We start from the raw sequence: 18,223 nt of genomic DNA, 5'->3' as shown, positions 1-18,223 counted from the left end.
ATAGGGGGCTGGAGAGACGGCTCAGAGGTTAAGATCACTGTTCTTCCAAAGGTCCTGAGTTCAGTTCCCAGCAACCACATGGTGGCTCACAACCATCTATAATGGGATCTGGCGCCCTCTTCTGGAGTGCAGGCACATAAATGGGCAGAATACTGTACAAATAATAAATAAATATTAAAAAAAAAAAAAAAAAAAAAAGAACTCGGTAACAGCCAGAGACAACGGAAGAGATCTCTCCAGTCGCTGCGCATGTAAGGCAGTTCAATGAAAGTTCACAATTATGAAAATAACAAAGAAGCCAGCTATCTCCGGCATGGTTGCTTTGTTCTGTGTTTAACCTGAGACATCTCCGAGCTGGCCTGACACGTGCGACCCTCCTGCCTCTGACTCCCAGCAGCTTGTACTGCAGGCATACACACCGTCCCACTGCACTTGGCACACCTAAAATATTAGCTGGACACTATTCCCCAACCACACGCATCCTCACAGTGTAACTAGAAATATGGTGCTAACATTGCTAATGTATAAAAGGACAGTAAATAACTTGCCCTGGGTGAACTCTCGAGGGTGAGGAAGGAGTAAACATGCCTAAGTCCCTTTCCACACTTCTTCAGCGCAAGTTAATTTTACAGAATAAACTCAGAAAACTTTCATGAAGTCTGAGTGGGATGAAGGAAGAATCTGTTGCGTTTTCAGCAGACGTGTGGCCTTGGGTACCAAAGCTCACACTGTCTAATGCCATGAGCTCTCCCCTGGGGCTGGCCGGATGGGGACCCCCGCTTCCAGCCACTCATTCCTCAGTCTGTCCTTGAGATGGCTTCTCTGAGGCCTGTTTGGCTCAGGACGGTGCAAAGAGCTTGTCTACTTTCTTTACATTCACGGAACTTTCCAGTTCTTTATGATAAATTCTGAAACAAGCAAGTCCCTTCCAATTTCTGTAATTGTAAGGTTCTTACTGGTGACAAGTGTCCAATCACTTCTGCAGCTAACTGGTCTTTGAGGATGAGGAACCTACCGCCTTGTTAGCTGCCTGCGGGTGTTAAGGCGTGTGACTGTTCTGAAGGGACGTCACCTCATTCGTTTCTCTGTCGTGAGTGGACTCTCTGGCGATGCTGGGTGAGGTGAGAGCCGCGGAGGAAGGCTTTCCCACACTGCGCACACTTATGGGGCTTCTCACCAGTGTGGATCTTCTGGTGCCGGCTGAGTTCGGAGCCTCGGCCGAAGCTCTTCCCACACTCCTGACACTCGTAGGGCTTCTCGCCGCTGTGGCCTCTCTCATGGTGTGTTAGCTCGCATCTTCGAATGAAAGCCTTGCCACACTCCTGGCATTTGTGCGGCCTCTCGCCAGTGTGAACTTTCTGATGTCTAAGGAGCTCTGTAGTGCACGTGAAGGACTTGCCGCACTCCCTGCACTTGTAGGGTTTCTCGCCCGCATGGGCTCTCTGATGGCGGGCAAGCTCCGAGCCGCGCCGGAAGCCTTTGCCACACTGCTTACACGTATAGGGCCTGTCTCCAGTGTGGACACTCTGGTGGCGGAGCAGATGTGAGTCGGAGATAAAGCCTTTCCCGCACTCCCGACACTTGTGGGGTTTCTCCCCGGTGTGAGTCATCTGATGGAGGGTGAGCTGAGAGGCGCAGCTGTACACTTTGTCACAGTCCTGGCACTCGTAGCCTCTCGCCCCGGCGTGAGTTAGCTGGTGCAGACTGAGCTGCGTGTCGTACCGGAAGGCCTTCCCGCACTCCTTACACACGTGAGGCTTCTCCCCGGTGTGGATCCGCTGGTGACGGAGAAGGTGCGAGGGGCGCATGAAGGCCTTCCCGCACTCCTTGCACTCGAAGCACGTCTCGTCAGTGTGCACTCTCTGGTGAAGGCTAAGCTGCGCGCTGGACGGGAAAGCCTTCCCACACTCCTCACATGTGTACGGCTTCTCACCCACGTGCAGCTTTTGATGGTGGCTGAGCTGGGCCGGGGCCTGGAAGCCCTTCCCGCACTCCTTCCACCTGTGGGGTCCCTCACTGCTGTGCGCACCCTGACTAGGAACACGGGCCCCGTTCTTACTTTCCTTGCTGTTCTTGCTCTCCTGGCGTCTCTGCTGCATGACCCTCTCTGGCCTACAGTGACAGACCTTCCCACACTGTGTGCACCCACTGCCTTTTTCCCTACTGGGAACTTGCTCGTCTCCAGCGGGGCACAGCTGGCTCGTGGGCGTGCCCTTACGCTTCTTGCACTCACAGGGGTTCTCTCCAGGGTGAGCTTTCCTATGGCCTGTGCCCTGGACAGGACTGGACCCCTCGATAGAGGTCACCACAACCTGTTGCCTCTCCAGGCAGCACGTGATTTCTCTGTCCCCTCTGGCCCTGCTGTCCCCACGGCTGGATGGTGTGTGGTTCTTGGCCATGTTTTGTGGCAGTGATTTAATTGTGTGACTGTCCTTTGGTGGTGAGTTCTTGCTTTCTCTTCCAGACTCCCAGTCTGTAAGATGAGAAGAAAGTGGGAGGCGATTTTCACACGTCAGAAGGGAATATTGCTGGAATTGACAACTAAAGGCAATGAAAGTTTAAACGACTCCTAATACAACATTGAGCGGTAGAGGTTAGGGTGGCTGCAGGAAGTGCCACCTTAGCACACTGCTGAGAGCAGCTGGTAATATGGTGGCAGTGTGAAGCTATGGTTTCAGTTTTACGCAAACTAGGAATTAGGAAGGACACCACAGGTCCAGGCAGCCTGTGTCCCTGAGAACACAACAGGCTGTGCACAAAAGCAGCTGTCTGCTCCCCCAGGGGACCCTGGAAGGAAGTCCTTGCCAGTCTCAATTCCCTGATCTGAAAGTCCTGCACAGTAGGAAGGAAAAATACAGCAGGGAACGTCTTCCTCTCCTTCTCAACTCTAAGGTACTGGACTACAGTGTGGGATGTGCGGCTTCCAAATTGTTTAAATTAAAATGTTAATTATATGCGTTGGTTCCTATACAGTGCCACCTCAAATGCAGCAACTCCCTGGGAAACCACTAAGAAAATAACTCTTAAAAAAAAAAAAAAAATAGCCGGGCGTGGTGGCGCACGCCTTTAATCCCAGCACTCGGGAGGCAGAGGCAGGCGGATCGCTGTGAGTTCGAGGCCAGCCTGGTCTACAAAGTGAGTCCAGGACAGCCAAGGCTACACAGAGAGACCCTGTCTCGAAAAACCAAAAAAAAAAAAAAAAAAAAAAAAAAGAAAGAAAGAAAGAAAGAAAGAAAACGACCAACAGCCGGCCGGTGGTGGCACACGCCTTTAATCCCAGCACTCAGGAGGCAGAGGCAGGAGGATCTCTGTGAGTTCGAGGCCAGCCTGGTCTACAAAGTGAGTCCAGGATGGCCAAGGCTACACAGAGAAACCCTGTCTGGAAAAACCAAAAAAGAAAGAAAAAGAAAAAAAAAAAATCAGAGCCTCGTGCTAAACAAGCCCCCCCCATCACTTACCGGGACGCCACATTTCCGTCTCATCCCTCATAGCCATCCAGGCCTCTCTCCCCTGCTCTAGAGAGGAGATCACGCTTGGCTTAGCATCAGTAAGCCCTGTCCAAAGACAAAAGGAATGCTCACAGTGTGCACGTCAGATTAACATCAGTGTAGGAGGTTGGCCATGGTGGCGCATGCCGTTAATCCTAGAGCTCAAAGGGAGGGGCAGGCGGATCTTTGAGGGTTCAAGGCCAGCCAGGGATACATGATTGCCAACGGAGAAAAACGGGGTCTCAGCCCCTAGAGGGGAGGTGGCCAGAAGCCCCTACTCCTACCCCAGAAGCTACTATCTCAAGTTTTCTCCAAAGGTCTCTTGCTGTCTCATAATGTTTTGTCTGAGTTCCCCTCCCCCGCCTTAGAGCCTTAACAGACCTTTTGCTTATATATTATGGTTTCCACGTAGTTTTCTATATATGTAAATGTGTATCTCAGTGTCTGTGTTCTCGTGGCTTTGCAACTGTCCCTTGTTTATTTAGTCGTATCCTGGTTTGTTGTCTAACGAGAGGAAAGGAGGATGTGGGTTTCTGGTGGGGTGGGGTGGGGGAGTGGGGAGGAGCCAGGAGCATTTGGGGGGAGGGGAAATGGAATCAGAATGTACTGTATGAAAAAAAACTTTTGAGGGAGACAGACACATGCGTGCGCACGGGGGGGGGGGGGGGGGGGGGAACTGGGCCAGTAAGATGGCTTAATGTAAAGGCCTGGCGACCTAAGTTCAACCCTTGGAGCCCACGTACAGATGAAGAGCTCCGACTCCACAGAGCCGTCCTCTGGCCTCCACGTGCACGTCACTCCCCACTCCAATAATAACAATTAATAATTTAATAATTAAATAATTTAAGGATCAAAGTGAGTGAACATTAGCGGGCTAGAGGAGACAACTCGTGTGTAAAGAGTGTGTGCGTGTGTGTGCATGCATGTGTGTGCATGCGTGTGTGTGCGTGTGTGTGCGTGTGTGCATGCGTGTGTGTGCATGTGTGTATGCGTGTGTGTGTATGTAGGTGTGTGTGCATGCGTGTGTGTAGGTGTGTGTGCGCGTGTAGGTGTGTGTGTGCATGCGTGTGTGTGTAGGTGTGTGTGTGCGTGTAGGTGTGTGTGCGCGTGTAGGTGTGTGTGTGCGTAGGTGTGTGTGTGCATGCGTGTGTGTAGGTGTGTGTGTGCATGCGTGTGTGTGTGCGTGTGTGTGTGCATGCGCGTGTGTGTGCATGTGTGTGTATGCGTGTGTGTGTATGTAGGTGTGTGTGCATGCGTGTGTGTAGGTGTGTGTGTGCGTGTAGGTGTGTGTGCGCGTGTAGGTGTGTGTGTGCGTAGGTGTGTGTGTGCATGCGCGTGTGTGTATGTATGTAGGTGTGTGTGTGCATGTGTGTGTGTGTGTGTGTGTAGGTGTGTGTGTGCATGCGCGTGTGTGTATGTATGTAGGTGTGTGTGTGCATGTGTGTGTGTGTGTGTGTGTAGGTGTGTGTGTGCAGCACCATTAACTTAGTCCAGGGCCTGAGAAGTGCTCATAAGAACTCAATAACTCATGGTGATACATATTTATTTTCCCAGCACTGACAAAGCTGAGGCAGGAGAATTGTCAGTTTGAGACCATCCTGGGGCACTTAACACACTTTGTCTCAAACAAAACAAACCAACAGGGGTTGGAGAGAAGGCTCAGCAGTTAAGAGCACTGGCTGCTCCTCCAGAGAACTGGAGTTCCATTCTCAGCACCCACAGGGTGGCTCACAACCATTTGTAACTCAAATGTGATGTGATGCCCTCTTCCGGTTTCCATGGGCACCGGGAATGCACATGCAGGCAAAACACCTATACACATAATACAATTTTTATTACACACACACATGTATACACACACATGTACACACACGCACATGTACACCCATATACATATATTCCTATGCATGTACACACACACGCACATGCACACCCATATACATATATTCCTATGCAAGTATACACACACACACACAAAGTATAAAGAAACAAAGTCATGATTTAAAATTTTTTAACAACCAGGAATTAGAGGTTAAATAAGTTTAACTTTACAGGAAATAAAGTCCCATACCTAAAATCAGAAGAGAAATATTCAAAACAATATGAAAGACACCTGCCTTACAAGGAGATATGGAAACTGAGTTGGCCTTGAGTCCAGTGTACACTACAATTTGCTTAAAAGACATGGACTTGATATTTTTTTAAAGTATGCTTTCTGAATCAAGGAAGGTCATTGCCAAGACAAATCTTTGTTTTTTAAAAATGTTGACCCATATTTTTGGTTTTTTGAGACAGGGTTTCTCTGTGTAGCCTTGGCTGTCCTGGACTCACTTTATAGACCAGGTGGCCTCGAACCCACAGCGATCCACCTGCCTCTGCCTCCCGAGTGCTGCGATTAAAGGCGTGCGCCACCACCGCCCGGCTCTACAATTTTTAAAAAAATTCAAAAAACCAAAAGGAAACAAAAAACACACCATTTACCATAAAGGAAATGAAAATTCTGGAAGGCCAATTCTGAAGTTTGGTGGGTGGATGAGCTTACCCAGTGAGACCAAGTTGCTGTAGTTCTCCCTCATCACGTCCCGGTACACGTCCCTGTGGGGAGGCTGCAGGCACGTCCACTCCTCCCGAGAGAAGTAAATGGCCACATCTCTGAACCCGAAGCCCTGGAACCAGCCACACATGAACACGCCATTTGTGACAGGAAGACAAAGCCTTGAAGTCAATGGAAAGACAGCAGGAGGACGACTCTCTGGAAAACCTGGTGAGGCCAGGTGGGGTCAAAGGCGCCACACAGCTCTGAGCACACCTGCTCCTTGGCACCTCAAATAAAGTCCATGTAAATAGTGTTTCTCAACTGAGTGGAATTGTACATGTAGGTACACAGCGCGCTCTAGTCACTGGGCAGATTCCTGGGTAGGTGTGTGCACGTGCACACGTGGGCAAGTGCGCGTGCGCCCGTGATCTGTTCTGTTATGGTTCACTCACTGTGCTTCACGAGTACCTCTCTTCTTTGTGCCTGTAAAAGTCTGCCCTTCCACACAGTTACACCTGAAAGTTCTCACTATGAACCCTTGTATCTCTGACCTAAGCTGTACTCCCTCTTTCTTCCTTTCCTTCCAAAGAACCTATGACGCTCACGCCTCCAACCAGTGCCCCAACGCCCAGTCTCTACCCCTTGGAAACTTGGAAGGGTCTGCCACAGTGAGGCAGAACTAAAGCTGGTGCCAACTGTCTGGGTCTCCACTCCAATCTGCCCTAAGAGCTGCAGAAGATGAACCTCCCACCGAGGACGCCCTTTTAAGAAGGCCTCACACAACAGCCCCGGAAAGTGGAAAGACACATCCATCACCACAGATGTGCAAAACACAACAAGGGTTGTCAGACAACAAGCCGCACGACAGGTGCCCAACTCCCTGATAATAGAAACCGAAATATTGAGATAGCTGAAATGTTTGAGAAAAGCTTTAGAGTCCTACTAAAAAAAATAAGACCTAGTGAGAGAGGGTGAGCCGGCCATCCGCCCCCCCCCCCCCAACCAGCTGCAGCACTTGGGAGAGTGGACCCTGCACCTTGCCTGGTTCTGGTGGACGGCGTGCAGGTAGGCTGGCCCCAAGGAGCTAGCCTAGCCACTCATCTACTGTGAGGTGTTATGAGTCCAGAGTTGATGCCCTTCTCTCCACACCCCCAACACCTGAGGTAGTTGGCGTGCTGGCCCCTAAGGCATGAGAGCAGGGGGGCGGGCCCTGCCCCTCGCCTGGGCAATGCAGTGGAGCTGGCCCTGATGGCAAAGGCACCGTGAGCCAGCCCTGAGGGTGTGAGAGCGGCAGAGCTGGCCTAGTCCCTTGCACTCCGCAGCACTTGGGAGAACGGGCCCTTGACTGGGCAGCACAGTGGAGTTGGCTCTGGAGGTGTGGGTGTGGGTGAGCTGGGCCTGAGGGCACAAGAGCAGAATTGTCCCCACCTCCTGCTGATAGAAACGCTGATTAACTAACTCAGCCACCACCCAGGCCCAGATCGAGGCCTTTCACCTGGCCTATCCCAAAATCTCCCCCATCTCGGAACTGTTGGAACAGGGGAAATGCCAGCTGTGCAGCTCCAACGCTGCAGGGATCTCTATGACACGGGGGTAGTGACTGGGAGGAGACCTGGTGAGAATCTAATATTGATGGCATCACAGAAGCCAGAATCTCAATCAGACCATTGACTCATCACAAGTAAAAATGGGCAGACAGAGACATCTACTGAGGGACACACCGTGACACACTACAGCTTCCACTAGGTTTCTTACAATTTTGTTTTGGTTTTTTTTTGTGTGTTTTTTATTTTGGGGGGAGGTTGCGAGGGCGAAGGTAGGATAATGAGCAATGGGGAGGGGAGACGGGTGGGACTGGAATACATGACGCAAAACTCTCAAAGAACCAGTAAAAAGTAAAACAAAAACAACCAACGACCTAGGAAACCGGGAACCATCGTCATCGGCTGTGTACCCACTGGTGACCCCAACTGGACATCAGTGGGAAGTTCTAATCCAAACGTGACAGCTGAGCCCGGTGGCCTGTATTTCAGGACCAGCGTTAGGGAGGCAAAGGCAGGAGGGGCTCTCTGAGTCTGGGCTGTCCTGGTCTACAAAGTAAGTTCTAGGCGAGCCAAGGTTACACAGTGAAACCCTATCTCAAAACAACCAGCCAGTGCACGGGTCACACAGGTGTCCCTGGTTAAACTATATGGGTCACAAAACATAGTCCAGGACACATATACAGAGGAGAAGGGGTGTGTTGGGATGGGAGGAAGCTGTGAGAGGTCGGAAAGAGTTATCAGAATGCATTCAATGCCAGTATGAAATTGTCAAAGGAACAACATCAGAAAAAGAAAAGGGGGCTGGAGAGATGGCTCAGCAGCTAAGATCATTGGCTGCTCCTCCAGAGGATGCAGGTTCAATCCCCAGCACCCACAATCACTGGTTACCCCGGCCTCTGGGACCCACCACCCTCCTCTAGGACACGTGCAGTGCAAAGACACATGTACAGGCAAATACCCACACACACAAAATAAAAATAAATCTTAAAAAAGTAAAAAAAAAAAAAAAAAAAAAAAAAAAAAGTAATTCACCATACAAATATGGCCTTAAGGTGACATGCCACTACATTCAGGGACAAACTCCCTGCAGCCACTGCCCGGGGCCAGGCCAACGACACCGGTCACTGTTTCCATGGGCAGCACTAATTCAACTCAGTGGGTTAAAAAAACCGAAGGCCTGATAGGGGAAGGTGACGGATACAGGGATGTGGGGAAGTCGAGACTGCACATGAGCACTGTACAATGCGGACAGATAATAAAGACGTCCTATTTTTAAAAGGCTACACAGCAGAACTAATGGTGTGGCCACAGCTGTCCCACAGGGTTGTGAGGAGCACGAAGTACGATCACATTTGGGGAGGACCTCAGACCACAGCAGGCCCTTAGGCAGCTGCTCCTGTCAGCGGGACCCTGCTCTGAAACCAGACTCATGGGGCCAACCAGACACACGGACGACAGAATCTGCAATGCTGACAGCTGAGCGTCATCGTCCAGGGACTAGTGCTCCTAGTCAGTTCTGGATTCTTTGCAGGGATCTAAGAACAGAATCAGGAGGCCGTGGTGGTGCACGCCTTTAACCCCAGCACTCGGGAGGCAGAGGCAGGCGGATCGCTGTGAGTTCGAGGCCAGCCTGGTCTACAAAGCGAGTCCAGGACAGTCAGGGCTATACAGAGAGACCCTGTTTCGAACAAACAAAAAGTAAAACAAGACAAACCAAACCAACTAACTAACCAAAAATGCAATCAGGGTTTTCTATCTTGGGGAAAGGTGAGGTGAAGGGGAAGACACCCGAGACATTGTCATTTTACTAAGCTTGTGAGTGCAGTGACCCCAGAAGGGACAACAAAGACCTAAGACCGAAATAGTCTTACTTGGCTCCTCAAACTAGGATCACGTCAAGATTTTGTTCTTATAAATGAATGAACCCCGGGAAAGGGAAAGTCCACACGACACAGACATAGGCTGTGCAGAGCAGGAGCCCGGGTACTGGAGAGAACCACTCTTCCCCAGATCACTTCAGTCTCGCAAAGACGCCTGACTCTCCGTGGCATTTAGAAAGCAGGAAGCCAGTCCACAGCAAAGAAGCAAACGCAGCTTACCTCAGCCTCGGCTTCTGATGCAAAACTCTTCTTCCCTCCTCTTCTGGATCCTTAAGAGAAAGAAAAAGGTGACAATGGTTAAGAAACTATGCACTCACACAGAGCACACCCTGCACCGCTCCCCACCCCTGCACCGCTCCCCACCCCTGCACCGCTCCCCCCCCCTGCACCGCTCCCCACCCCTGCACCGCTCCCCACCCCTGCACCGCTCCCCACCCCTGCACTGCTCCCCACCCCTGCACTGCTCCCCACCCCTGCACTGCTCCCCACCCCTGCACCACTCCCATCTACAGCACTCAAGCGGCCCAGACCACACAACCTTCTCCAATCTTTACTTAGGACCCAGATTGGAGTCCTGGGGTGGTGGAGGTGCACGCCTGTAATCCCAGTACTCCGGAGACAGAGGCAGGCGGATCGCTGTGAGTTCGAGGTCTACACTGGGAGTCCAGGACAGTCAAGGCTATACAGAAAACTCCTCACCCCCCCCCCTTCAAAAAAAAGAAAGGAAGGAAGAAGACAAGGCTGTCTGCAGCCGCCATCTAAAGGCCGTCTCAGCAGGCAGCAGGGCTGGGCAGGGCTGGGCTTGCTGGGTTAGTACGTGGACGAGGGAGAAGCTGACTCACTGTCTTCAGCCCCAGCATCTTACACTCTGCCGCGTGCAGCTCTAAGACACTGCCTAAAGCGGGTGCACGGCTGCCCTTATCCCAGGGCATCCACAGAACAGAGGCGTGGGAGCTCTAACCTGCACACCTGGGGCTAGCCTGAGGGAACAGCAGTCACAGCTCTGGGTGAGCAAGGAGGCCGTGGTCCTTGCTGCTAGGACCTGAGTTACAGGCTTTCTATACAGCTGGGACTGGAAGTTGAGGCCAGTCAGACTCTAGCCAGGGTAGACCAAGTCTGTCCAAAGGGCACCTCTCTTTATTCAGCTCCCAAAGACAAGAGACTCCTGTGCTCACCTAAGGAAAAGACCACGTGCCTGGGGCACTGCTGGTGCTGGGCATCAGGGAGCGTCCCATTTACACAAGAAAAATACAGAATGCAGCCACCAGAGCTGCGGAGCACTCCTCCATCGGTGTCCCTCTTGCGCCCTCTACTGACTACGCTTAACATCACACTCGCTGTTAGGCCCAATCACATTTCACTGTTAGGCCAATCACAGAAGACCACATTTTCAATTGACAGGCTATAAACTGTAGTTGGCAGCTGCTCCCCCTGGCTACTCAGCACCTATAAACCATCTGACACATATTTAAGCTCCTTTTTGACAAAACAATTCTTTTAGTCCTACCTAGCAATTTGCAGCGATGCCAATGAGAAGATACAAAACCCTAACAGTTAGCTGTAAACACTAACTGGGTAGTTAGTAGCTATATTCATTACTTTTCAAATGTGGGTACAACACTATACCAAATAATCTTTTACCGAGAGAGTAAGCTATAGCCGGGCGTGGTGGCGCACGCCTTTAACCCCAGCACTCAAGAGGCAGAGGCAGGTCGATCTCTGAGAGTTTGAGGCCAGCCTGGCCTACATAGTGAATGCCAGGACAGCCAGGGCTACAGAGAGACCCTGTCTCAAAAAAAAAAAAAAAAAAAAAAGTCATAAGCACCATGAAATAAGAATGAAGAACATGGGCATCACATAAAAACGTGCAGCAAGACAAGACATGCAAAGCCGCCCGCAGCCTTTACAGGTACAGTTGGGACAAACTACACTTGACACTGCAGCGTCCTGTTTGTCAATGTGTTCGGAATCACTTTACTTTTACTTGAACACTGGGGCGACTAAGGACACTTAGAGGCGAGTCCCTCATTTACAAGAGAGTGACCGACGCCTTCCTCCCCCAGTCGGCTCACTGTCCCTTCACTGCTGTCACTCCCCACATAGCACACACAGACTGAGCAGAGAGGCTCTGGGCTCCACCACTGCCCTGTGCACACGCTCCAGCCTTCCCTGGAGTCAGGGTCATTCCAACCACTAAGCCGCAATCCTGCAGCGCTCTCTCTCTTTATTCTTCCCCTGGCCTAGTGCTGGGAGCCACGTGGGGTTATGTGGGCCTCAATTTATAGCCAGTTGATCCAAATTTAAAAACCACTGGAGCCCGCAAAGCGCTTCTGAGGTAAGGAGAGTGTCAGATCTGGTTTTTATTAGAGAACACGGAAATTATGTTTGCTGCGGCGAAAGTGTATGCATGTGGATAAATCCTCTCTCACCGCTACACTCAATGACATCAGTTACCCCAGGGACACGCCCTGTTACGCACTGCATAACCTACTGTTAGTCACTTCTCAGGGAGACGGCAATGTCACCGTTTTGATATAAAGATCAGACGGGCTCAGGGTCCTCCTCCTATCATAGCTAATGGTATGGCTTATGCATCGTCCATATTGGCTTCTTTCTTTTTCTCTTTCTTTCTTTTTCTCTTTCTTTCTTTTTTGAGACAGCATTTCTCTGTGTAGCGCTCTCTGTACACCAGGCTGGCCTCGAACTCACAGAGATCCACTACCCTTGCTGAGCCTAAAGGCGCGCGGCCCTGCCCAGCCTTCCGGAAGCTATGCTGAGAGTAGACTTTTTGGGAAAATGCCACCACTGCGTCAGAGAGTCCCCCAGGCGTGGATCAGAACCGACTGTGAAGTGTGTCACACACTGGGATCAGTTTATGGAGATGGTTGTTCCTCATCCCTCTCAACTGCATCTGACTAAATGGGTCTTAGACTCTTGACCCACTCATACAGGCAGACGGCAAATGGATACAGCGCACATATCACGGCCCTTTCTGTCTCGGGAGCTGCCTCCTCCTCTGCCAATCTTGTTGTAAAACCATACAGACATGTTGGGCAGAGGTGGCACGCGGCTTTAATTACAGCACTCGGGAGGCAGAGGCAGGAGGATCTCTGAATTCGAGGCCAGCCTGGGATACCCTTTCTCGAAAACCAAAACAAAAACCAAAAAGACAAAAACAATCCCCCAAAAAACCCAAAACCCCCAGACTCCTCTCTTGTTCCTGTGAGCAGCAGCCTGCCCTGTGCAGCTGTCTTCCCAGCTCAACGCTGCTCTGCTCAGCCCCAGCTTCTCTGTCCCTCAGAAACGCCCACTCACACGCGGACAGCCTGACGCCATCTCTCTGCATCTCTCTAGTCGTCCGGCAATGCCTGAGCAAGAACAGAAACCCTAAATGCAGCTACGTCCCATGTTTAGCTGGAAGTCGACAGAGTGATTCACTGTCCATTAAAATAGTTTAAATGACTTTAGGGTTAGACATCAGCAGGCTTGGAGCACCCTCCCTCACAGGGCCCTCCTTCAGAATTTCCCACAGCGGTCCCAAGACTCTCCTGATAAGGACGGCACCTTTGCCCATCAAGAAAAGAGCCACTGAAGTCACAAGCGCCCCCACCACACCGTTCACCTGGCTAATAAACAAACAAACACCAGAAACTGGCAAGAATGTTAACCAGGCGCTTGCCATGTCCAGTGACTTGTTTTTCTAGATTCTTGCTCTTCCCCACTCCCAGGCAACATGGCGTACAGGCCACAGGCAGCCTTACCAAAGCACGCTCAGTACAGAAACTTGCGCCTTTCTCTGAGACCTGCAGAAGGGGCAGCCACTCTGCCACACAGGGCTGAACTCTCCTCAGAGCCCCACTGTGCTGTCTGTTGTTAGTAACTTTTAATACATCTCACACATGGAGAGGAGAGCGCGGACAGTGTGGCGCGTGACGCCTACGGAACAGTCCTGAAAGAGCCGGGCTGGTCACGGTCCTGCCACGCTCACTCAGCAGAGACTACCCTGGGAACACCCTGCACATCTAAGGGGATCTTTGTGCTGCTCTCAGGGGCTAAACTTAGTTGGGGCAGGAGCAGCAGCTGGTTAGTTCCAGGGGAACAGGCAGCAGCTATGTTCTGGAAGCAGCTGCTGAAGCTCCGCCACTCCGCTCGAAGCCTTGCGCGGCCGACACCCATCTGTCATTTGCTGGTACAGTCATCTGTCAAAGTTGCCACTGTGACTCGCATACCACAGCTTGCCAAGTAAAGAAAAGAAACTATCAAGACAGAACTCGTAGCACTAAACATCATGAGTTTTCCTAAACACACACAGCCAGTTGTACCTCAGCATTCACCGATTCAAGACAAATGAAGAACTTGTGTCTCCACAGCCCCGTGCACACATGAGATGTGGCTTTCTTTCTGACAGGCCCCAAACTGGAAGCAGTCCAAGTATTTAGCGACAGGTGACTGGCTAAGTAGTTGTGCGAACGTTACTGAGAAGAAGCTCCTGAGATGACAGCGTGGCGGCAGCGTCCGGTAGCCGAGCAAATGAAGCCACCGGCCACCGGCAGTTCCCGACTCCACTTACAGGGAGCTCTAGACTGTGCACACAAATCCACCAACATGGAAGTTACGGCTGGTGGTTTTAGACCGGGAGTGGAGTCTTCTGAGGGGTGGGAGGGAGCAGAGGCCGCCACAAGGAAATGGACTAAATACTCTCTCTTCTAGGAGTAGAGACACAGGCCTCTGTGTGTAAATTTACCACGATGCAGACTTAAGACTTAATGCTTTATGTAAAATGCTTCCATCTTTAGAAAGGAAAAAAATTTAGTCTTAGAAGAAGTAAAGAACTTTCAGGGTGCAGGGTTGGTAAAGAACTAAAAACAGGAATGGTAGGCAGAGAGAGCCTGCCGTCTGCGACAAGCTCAGACTGAAGCTGTCACTCTCAAGTGAAAACCTACTTTACAAGTCAACAGCTCCGGCTCATCCAAACAGTGAGGCCCCGGTTCAGACTGTCCCCCCCAATTCTGATACAGGCAGCTATGCGGATCACAACTGACTGGGGCAGAAGCTACAGAAAACAAGGGACAGTGACCCTCAAACTACAGCCCGGTCTCAGGGAAACACCCGATACACTTTCATGAGTTCTTTCTTTGATACAAAATAAGGTGGATCTTATTTAAACTATTAGAGGCGGTGGCCACTGTAATTTCTAAAGCGGGCCTCAAGTTCAAACAGGACTTTAATGCCACCCAACAGATGGACATACCAAGGGCATTTGAAAGAATGCCAAATACGAGTGAAGACACTGCTTGGTTTGGGACGTTGAAACACTACACTGAACAATTTCCCTCCCTTTCTCTACAAATCCCCCGGACGGCAGCACAGTTGCCTCTGGCAGCTAAAGTTTCCACATTTCAAAATAGAACAGTTGAGGGGAAGGTGGGGGAAAAAAAAAAAAAGAGCAAACTGGTGGAGGCAGCTGCGACTGCGGCAGACCAGAGGCTAGTCTGACGCCAACTGTCTTTGCGCGTGCCCTGATATCTTCCCAGACAGACTGTGGTCACTACACAAGACTCCGGATGGAAAAGCCTGGACCACAGCAGACAGACTCTGCATCCCTTCCTAAGTGGCACACGGGACTAAAGCCAAACACGGGGACTGTGGCATGCCCATAAACCCGGCAAGTACAAAGAGGAGGGCTGAAGTCGTGAGCACTGCAGCCTATTTCCTCCCTGCCACCAGAGCGGGCCTCGAGGAGAAGGCATGAGCAACAGCTCTTCCCTCCCCTGCAACAGACACATCTAGTCTCGTTTCCACTTGCTTCTCAGCATGCCTTATTTGCCTGCTGACTAGCTGAGCAGTGCACACAAGTCAGAAACAGGCAGCATGAGGAATAGTAAATTATATTTATTATCGCTTTGCTCTCTCTATCCACAATTTCACCCTGCTCCCTGAGCCTCAGCCCCACCCGGCTGACCACTAGGAATGGCTAGTGTACGAAAACAAGGCCTTTGCCAGCGGGCAGGGCAAGCTTCAGTGGGATGGCTCGACAGTGCCTCACCAGTTCTTAGTCAGGATCACAGAAATCCTGCACTGAGCATCCAACAGAAGGCCGGGAAAGCCACCGTCTGAAACACATCCCCAGTGCTCTGCTCTGCACAGGGCCAGCCCCAGTAGCAGTACGCAAGAGCTGAGCCTAGAGCAGTAGGGTTTCACTATGTGGTTCTCCATAGTCACTGCGCTCCACCCTGGGTAAAAACCGGGACGCACTGGGGAGGCTCCAGTCCAGAGCTACAGCTCACGAGACAACCGAGATCAGACATGACGCGGTTCCCTCCACAGCAGGATCTACAACAGGAAAATCGCTGGAAAGGGGGCCAAACACTTAAGAATGGAGACGCCAGGGTCTCCCAGGACTCAGGCTGCTCGCTCTCCCGGGGTCTCCCAGGACTCAGGCTGCCCCCTCTCTGCCTGCACCCATCACATCGCACAGGTCTGTTTACTGGAGTTACTTTTGTCAAGACAAACTGTAAGGCACAGTGAAAATGAAACAGCAGACTCAGCACAAGTGCCTGCTTTGGGTATGACAAGACCAATGCGGTGAAGCAGACGGGGTTTAAAATGGAGCAGCGTGCTAAGGGCTCAGTGGGGAAAGTGGGGAAAGGAAGAAAAGGTGGGCAATGCAATCAAAGACAAAAATTCTAACAGATCAGAAACACTGCAAAAGAAACCCAGCTATATGCCTCTCTTATAGCTCAACCTCAAGTTCACTGAGGTTTGTATGTTGGGGCGGGAATCTGAGCTCGGGCCTTCAGGCTTGCACAGAAAACACTGTGTCCATTCCACAAACACAAACAACAACAACAAGCTCTCAGAGACCAGCAAGATGGCTTCTTAGTGGGTAAAAATCCTTGCCACCAAGCCCAAGAACCTGAGTCCAGTCCTGGCACCCACGGAACAGGAGGAGAGAACCAACTCCCACAAGCCGTCTTTTGACAAGACATGATAAAACATGGCAGCAGAGGGCCAGAGAGGCGGCTCAGTGGGTACAGGCACTTGCCCCTGAGTCTAACACGCTGGGCTCAACCCCAGGGACCTGAATCACAGACTTACAAAACGGTCTGCGGGCCATATGTGCACCTACATATACACGCACAGTAAGTCAACGAATGAACAATCGCAAATGTGTATTGATTTCTTGCTTTCTGTTTTTTAAAGGTCACATGATTTGTGCAGCTGCCCACATTTTATACATTAGAATAATTTAAGCTGCCATCAGTTTGTGGCCACCAACATTATTATTGTCAAAGGTGTCTTATTTTAGGTCACTGAGAGTCAGTTCCTTCAAGGGCTCTCCTAGGTTTTTAAATGATCTCAGTCTTCAATGCTTTTTTTTTTTGAGACACGGTCTCTCTGTGTAGCCCTGGCTGTCCTGGACTCACTTAGTAGACCAGGCTGGCCTCGAACTCACAGCGATCCACCTGCCTCTGCCTCCTAAGTACTGGGATTAAAGGCGTGCGCCACCATGCCCAGGTCTATCTATCTTAAGGGAAGTTACACTATCTACCTACCTACCTACCTACGTACCTACCTACCCATCTGTCTTAAGGAAAGTTACACCACTTGGGCTGACAATACTTCCCACAAGAAATGACAGACTAACAAAACCCCCAGTACCAGGCGTAAGAAGCTGCTCCGTCCTCCTTTAAAATGATTGCTCAGGACAGTCCAGGTGACTCTCAAAACAACTCAGACTACTGATGTGGTCCTTGGTTGCCTCTCAGGGTTGAGGCTGAAGACAATGCACACTTAAGACACAGAACTTGGGTAACTCAGGCTGGATCTGACCCGAAAGCTTCCTTCCATTCTTCGATCTAGTTTCTGTGGTACCAGAAAATATTGCGCAAGCCGCCAATGGAAGGAAGCAAGGAAGCAGGTCCTTCCCAACTGCAACCCCTAGGAGCTGTGCCAAAGACCAACACGGCAAGACTCCTGTAAAGGTAAGTGGCATTCACGCAGTGGTGGGAACCGACAGCCATCTCAATGAACTTAAGGCCTACCCAGCAAGAAGGAAACCATGGCTGGTACTAGAAACCTACCCAAACTTCAGGGGTCAGTGAGGCCATGGACCTTACAAAAGAATCTACCACTGGCACTTGGCTAAATCAACATAATTCTTAGCCTTAGACCACAGACAACTGTAGCTTCTCCCCCTCATCAAAGAAGCCGCAAACGGAGATCATCACAGAAAACCACAACTAGATGTAATGCAGAGATGAGCTGACTGCAGGGAGCCAGCCGTAAGGATGCATCTGTATCACACCCCACCGCTCCTGCCTCTGCGGCTCAAGGGACATGGAGGATGAGGGGATGGGAGAGTCTAACAGCTGGAAAACCAGGACAGGTCCCTCCTGGCAATGGACAACTAACAAGGCTGCACCAATGGACTCCCAGCACATAAGAGACAGACAAGGCTGCACCAATGGACATCCTAACAGGGAAGGGACAGACAAGGCTGCACCAATGGACATCCTAACAGGGAAGGGACAGACAAGGCTGCACCAATGGACATCCTAACAGGGAAGGGACAGACAAGGCTGCACCAATGGACATCCTAACAGGGAAGGGACAGACAAGGCTGCACCAATGGACATCCTAACAGGGAAGGGACAGACAAGGCTACACCAATGGACATCCTAACAGGGAAGGGACAGACAAGGCTGTACCAATGGACATCCTAACAGGGAAGGGACAGACAAGGCTGCACCAATGGACATCCTAACAGGGAAG

At 50.9% G+C, this 18,223-nt stretch overlaps 1 protein-coding gene across 1 annotated transcript in view; it reads right to left on the bottom strand.

Annotated features, from left to right (window-relative positions):
• Positions 1 to 1,021: 1,021 nt before the first annotated feature.
• LOC127203268 (zinc finger protein 568-like) overlaps positions 1,022 to 18,223 on the bottom strand; it is a 33,955-nt gene continuing 16,753 nt past the window's right edge. The window contains exons 4-7 of the mRNA XM_051162059.1: positions 9,668 to 9,717; positions 6,031 to 6,154; positions 3,459 to 3,554; positions 1,022 to 2,473 (exon numbers count right to left, since the gene is read on the bottom strand). Coding sequence (XP_051018016.1) covers positions 1,074 to 2,473; positions 3,459 to 3,554; positions 6,031 to 6,154; positions 9,668 to 9,717 — 1,670 coding nt within the window. The 3' untranslated portion in view covers positions 1,022 to 1,073. The remainder of the gene's footprint in view (positions 2,474 to 3,458; positions 3,555 to 6,030; positions 6,155 to 9,667; positions 9,718 to 18,223) is intronic.

This window comes from Acomys russatus, chromosome 19, assembly GCF_903995435.1.
Source record: "Acomys russatus chromosome 19, mAcoRus1.1, whole genome shotgun sequence".
Taxonomy (NCBI): domain Eukaryota; kingdom Metazoa; phylum Chordata; class Mammalia; order Rodentia; family Muridae; genus Acomys; species Acomys russatus.
This window is presented reverse-complemented; position numbering and strand designations above follow the sequence as displayed.